The sequence below is a fragment of the Corvus brachyrhynchos genome, unplaced genomic scaffold (genome assembly GCF_000691975.1).
Source record: "Corvus brachyrhynchos isolate BGI_N302 unplaced genomic scaffold, ASM69197v1 scaffold200, whole genome shotgun sequence".
In the NCBI taxonomy this organism is placed as follows: Eukaryota; Metazoa; Chordata; class Aves; order Passeriformes; family Corvidae; genus Corvus; species Corvus brachyrhynchos.
In genome coordinates, this window is record NW_008236184.1 from 4,166,797 (window position 1) to 4,172,796 (window position 6,000).

Here is a 6,000-nt window from a genome sequence, read left to right on the forward strand (position 1 = left end):
ACGAGAGTACGACTAAATACCAGCACATTTACACATTTCCTTCCAAGAGAACTGCAGAAAAGTTATAGTCAGTGACACAGCCATTCCAAATACTAGGAGTGCCTTCCATCAGAAAAAAAATCTAAGCTGAAAGAACTGCCTCAGTGTAGATCAAACAGTTCATTTAAACTCCGAACAGTAACCTGAACAAGCAGGCCAACTTGACTTTTGCAGGCAATATGTTCCTTTAAAAAAAAGTTAAGAAAAAACTGGGGAGACAGCTGAAGCAAATGAATTTAAAGGCCAGATTATATTTTTTAAGAGTCTCTGCCTTTTTATTGGATACAGCGGAACAGCCAGCACCACCACCACTGTGAAAAAGCACAGACAAAACCCCCATGACATAATAAAAGAAACAGGAACTTGAGTATAGCTAGAAAAAAATTAACTTTTTAAAAGCTAACCTATTTGACATACTTTTCTTCCTTGGACAAGTCTGTAGGTAGAGCCTAACATTTATTGCATCAGACACAGATACAAAGAACATTGCTCTAAACTGGAAAAAAAAGTTAATTTTACATTTCAAATGCTTTGCAAGCAACATTAAAAATTAACATGTCTCAAGACATTTTTTCCCTTCCACAAAATCTTTTATCTATAAGCATTAGTAAATACATTCCACGGTCCCTCCGTTTAAGAGGGTACCTGTAAATTACTACAGTGTGATAAACAGAAGCAAATCAAGAACAGTGAGACACTAAAGCTGTTATATGTGGCTGTAGTACATAATCACAAATAGTCCAGTAACTGTTTATGATGCTTACTGATTACCCTGACCGCAGCAGTTCTAATCTTGGCAACTGCCTGCTGCCACCTCTACCAATGCAAGCTTGCAAACAAAAGGGTAACCTGGACCTTGACCGTGTTTTATATTGGTCATTGCTGCTTGAGAGTAACTGGAGTCCAAATACAGCCTGCAACCCCTTTTTGGCTATCAGGAAGAGGCTAACAGATCTCTATACAGCTTTCTCTTTGCACAGGCAACAAGAATTCAAGCCTCACAAAGCGCACAATTAGGCAAATTAAGCATTCAGATGGTCTAAGTATACTCTAATATTAGTTTAATTCCCAAACCCCTGTAAAAATACATTCTAAAATAACCTCTTTAAAGGGGATCTTCAAAGCTGAAGATTATAAATAAACAAGAAACCAACTCCCTGAAGACGCAATCAGGGCTGTCAATTCCCAAGAGGTTCTCAGTCCTCCTTCATGATACATTTGATACAATTAGCACAGGGTGGGAATATACTGATACATCACTACATTATTGAAAGTTGCATGTGCAGGTTTCTACCCATCTCCCCTTTCACAGACTTGCTGGCAGAGGTCAGTTACTTCCCATAAAATTTCTTATTCAGAAGAAAGATCAGAAGATTGACATTCACTTTTGCTCTGTCGAATAACTTCATGACAGCAACACCTTCATACTGCAGCTGCAGGAGATCCTGCCAAAGAGAATATCTTAATGAGTAAGGAACCCTCAACAGCTCACAGAGAATAAAAAAAGACCCTACAGAACAGTAGGATCTTAAGGAATATCAATGAAAAAGTACACAGCGTAAGATAGAAAAGCAGGAGACTAATTAAAGATCCACTCTTACTGTGTAAGAAATAGTCATTCTAAGGCATTTAAGATCTTAATTATTTTAAGCAGAGGGTTAAAAAAAAAATTACAAAAGAGAGCAGAAATAGAAGACCATTCTAAGAAAGCCAAATTTCAGATCTAGCCATCTCTATCCTTCTTATTCACACAGTAGCCATAAAGCTGCTTTAACATTTAGAAAGGGTTTCCTATGTGCCTAATTCTATCATGTACCCATGAAACATGACAGCATTCCACAGTATCCCTTTCTGAAAGCTTTAGTTGCCACAGATCTCAGGGAAGTGGCTTATAGCAGTTTAATCTAGGGCACAAAAAGAAATGGCATCTCAGTCACTATGCATACGATGCTGATTCAATCTCTGAGGTGTTTATGTAAGGCAGTATTTCTAGTTATACTTTGCTTTGTCAGCAATGCACCTGCACTGATTTTATCTCACTGATTAAATTCTTGAAGCAATCCCACTCTTGCAGGTGACAGGGTGGGTAGCTGTGGGCATGTGGGTGGGCGTGTGTGATGTTGCATCCCTTGCTGCTGTCCTCTGACAGCATCTACTTTATCTGCAAAGCCCTGCTACAAAGGCATAGTGGTATAGTAAACCATGTGCCTGAGAAGCGAGTAGCCCCATGAACCAAGAAGTTCATGACCAGCTCTGATGGACTAGGACCAGAACGAACTAGGGGAGTCCTCAACACAAATGACAGGTGTGAGGCAGCTGTCCATCCCAGCAGCCAGCTAGGTGGCATGAACTAACTGCAATGCAAGGTGTTCCTGCACACTATCTGTTTTGAGAGGCCTGAGGCTTCCACAACTAACAAACCTAATGAAGACCAAGATGGACGGGGGTGGGCAAAGAAGTGGAAGAACGGGACAGAGACAGCACATGTAACATTACTGGCATGAGAAAAAGAACAGGGAGCCATTTGGGAAAAGGTCAGTCAGCATGCCTGTTCTGGTGGCCTAAGTAAAGGTTGACACCTAAGGACGACACCTAAGAACAGGAAAGAAACGGGCAAGTATAGGGTAGCAGAAAGAATACCAATACATAATGACTGGCTGAAGCCATCACACACAAGCCCAGGTGACTGCTGCCACAGACTCCCAAGCTCTCTGCTGTAGCAGGAAATTGTTGAAAATGCAAATGCTTGTTTTGTGTGCATATGTATAAACGTAATTAAGAACACAGACTGACATCAGGCTTTCATTAGTGAAGAAACAAAAAGGAGTTTGGATCCCCCTTTATGTGTTGCATCTGTATCACCTGCAACAAATGGGTTATTTTTGAGAGCATTTTTCAGACTGTTTAGGCAAAAACCATGTCATTGCTATTTTGATGAAGAGTCTGGCAAGGGGAACTTACATGACACTATTAAATAGGACAGTTCTTACCTGATAATGCAACATAAAGGTTTCCATCTGTACCCCCATGAATTTTGCTTTAACCTCAAAATCTCCTACTTCTTCTGTTGGACTGATTTCAAAAATCACGTTTTTAAACCTGTGAAATTTGAGAAATGAAAAATCACAGGGAAGCAATATATGAGATAAGACAAAGATAAATTTCTAAGAATTTTGTTCGTAACTCTTTATTCTATTATCCCCACTGGGAATGAGCCTGTAAAAGCCAACCAGACTCAATACAACAATGAACAGAAGCCTAACAGATTCTGTGGCAGGTAGATCACATCTTCACATAAGCACAGCAGGAAACAGGGTAATTTCAGTTAGCTTGTACAATCTAAACAGTCTACTTTAGTGCTGCACATTCATGCCTCATTTAGTGCACAAAGTATGATTCAGGGTTGAAAAAATTCTAGTAACAGGCAGCTCCTCTATATTCCACACAAGATATGCCAGCTTCTCAAGGCTAGCAAACTACAGCTGGAGAAACTCAAGCTAGCATTAAGCTGATTTTTTAACAATGAATGCTATTAACCATAATAACAATTCACCCAAGGAGGTACCCTTCCATAACTGTGGGGGGGACAGAGAAGGGTTTGGGGAAAAGAGGATGTCATGTTTAAATCACATTACACTTCTCAATCAAAGAATTGATTTGCTTCAACCAGAAAAAGAGAACTGAAGAGTGATCACTATGCAAGGTTTCTTGGCCCTAGTGATGCCAGCCTAGGCATCAAAACAAATTTTTCAGCTTTAATAGCTAAGTCTACCAACAATACTAAAATTCCAAGAACAAAATTGCAAGACAGTGCAACACAATCTCAAATAGATCTCAGAATTTCTGGTCCTCAACTATCAACATCTAGACTAGTTCTAAGAAAAAGATAAGAATTCAGCATACCTATTTCCTTTTCCTCCAAAAAGGTTATTTAGCTCTAAAGAGCTTTAAAGAGATACTCACTGGCTACCTTGCAGATCCTCAATCTCTAAAAGCACTCCCTTCTCATGAAGTCGAGCTGCTGTGTATTTCAGAGAAATCTTTTTACTGTTTTTGCCTTTCATCTCTCGAGGTTTCTTGGAGACTCTGGGGAAAAAAGACAAACCAAACAAATTAGAAGGTCACTCAAACAAGTAAAGACATTTTGAGCAGTAAATATTCAATCCTATTTGGCAGAGGGGATAGAATCAGTATAGCTAATGAACTATGACTAATGATAGATAATGATGTACTTCTACTAGTGAGTTTACCTACAAAGCACTTGTAGCCCAGATCAGATGAAAAGGGTTCACATTCTCTCATCTCACTGGAGAAGACAACAATTTTTTTCCCTCCCAGAAAATCTGAATTGTCTAGCACTAAAACAAGCTGACTTGTTCTGGCATAAAAAAGGCGACAACTTGTGATCAAGGGTTTCCTTGTAGGTAACTATGTTATTTTCATTCTCTGTTCCTAAGAAGGATGACAGGAAAGACTGACTGAGCAGCAAGTGCATATGCAGGCAACAAGCTTCATAGCACTGGACTCTCTGCACTCCCTTTTCCCAAAGGGACCAAAAAGTCTTTCAAGTTTGTCTTTTTGACCCCATTCATGACCAGGATGTCTCCCTGTATTTTCCTATTGCTGCTGAGACCCTTTCACTAGAACTATCGCTGTGAGAAAGAGCTTGGACGAGGAGCTTGGAGCAGGTGGCATTACATGGTTCTTCTTAGCAACACATGCTTCTTGTTAAGAAGCACTTCTAGGGCCATGGAACCACCTGCTGGTAGGTCATGAGGTTTGAGACCATCTAAGCAACCTGAAGGGGTGCAAGTCTGTGGGCCCTGATGAGATGTGCCTGTGGGTACTCAGGGAACTGGTGGAAGAAGTGGCTAAGTCACTATCTATCGTATTTGAGAAAATGTGGCAGTCCAGTGAAGCTCCTACCAACTGGAAAAGGGAAATAAGGAAGACGCAGTTTGTCTCACCTCCATGACTGGCAAGATCCTCCTGGAAACCATGCTAAGATACATGGAAAACAAGGAGGTAATTGGTGACAGCCAAAATACCTTCACTCACATGCCTGGCCAATTTGGTGACCTGCTACAAAGGGGTTAATATAGAATTTCTGGATGAGGGAAAAGCAACTGACATCATCTACCTGTATTTGTGAAAAGCATTCAACAACATTTCACACAACATCCTTGTATCTAAATTGAAGAGACATGGATTTGGTAGATGGACCACTTGATGGATAAGGACTCAATCGGATGGTCGCACTCAAAGAACTGCAGCCAACAGCTTCCCTGCGAGGGTGGTAAGGACCCAGGACAAGTTGCCCTGGGAAGCTGTGGCTGCCCCACCCCAGATCTGTTCAAGCCCAGGCTGGATGGGGCTTGGAGCAACCTGGTCTAGTGGAAGGTGTCCCTGCCCACGGCTGGTCTTTAAAGGTCCCCTCAAACCCAAACCGCTCTATGGTTCTACGGTTCCAAGATACTTACTTGCCCTTGCTGGCCAAGTTATCCAAGCAGGTCTTTATGTAACTTTTGTAATAATCTACTTGTTCTCCATAAAAAGTAGCTTTGGAGTTCAAGGCACTGTACGTCTGCTGCAGCTTCACTAGCTCCGCCTTTCTTCTCTGACGGTATCTACGCTGATTTCTGATATCCTACACCGCAGAGAAAGACAGGCAGAGACTTAACAGTCATTTGAGCTCTCCAGGTGCTCAGTCCCAGAGCCACTGAGTACTTGAAACATACCATTAGATTTTGTTTAGTATTGCTTCATGCTACAGGCTTGAGCACTCAGTTGCACTTTCCCCAGTTTAAGTGTCACAGTTTCTTCTCTGTGACAACTGTTTGCGGAACTAACCAACTCTACACAGCAGTACACTTGCACCTTTTGTGGCTTTCTCAAACTTCAGTTCCGTCTTAGTTGCAAAGACTAGAGTGGGCACTGACAGCACATCATACAAAAGCATTA

At 41.2% G+C, this 6,000-nt stretch overlaps 1 protein-coding gene across 1 annotated transcript in view; it reads right to left on the minus strand.

The window, feature by feature from the left end:
* Positions 1–270: 270 nt before the first annotated feature.
* The window catches only part of IQGAP1 (IQ motif containing GTPase activating protein 1), a 55,611-nt gene continuing 49,881 nt past the window's right edge, over positions 271–6,000 (minus strand). Inside the window, exons 35-38 of the mRNA XM_008637222.2 lie at positions 5,520–5,686; positions 4,003–4,125; positions 3,030–3,138; positions 271–1,484 (exon numbers count right to left, since the gene is read on the minus strand). Coding sequence (XP_008635444.1) covers positions 1,371–1,484; positions 3,030–3,138; positions 4,003–4,125; positions 5,520–5,686 — 513 coding nt within the window. The 3' untranslated portion in view covers positions 271–1,370. The remainder of the gene's footprint in view (positions 1,485–3,029; positions 3,139–4,002; positions 4,126–5,519; positions 5,687–6,000) is intronic.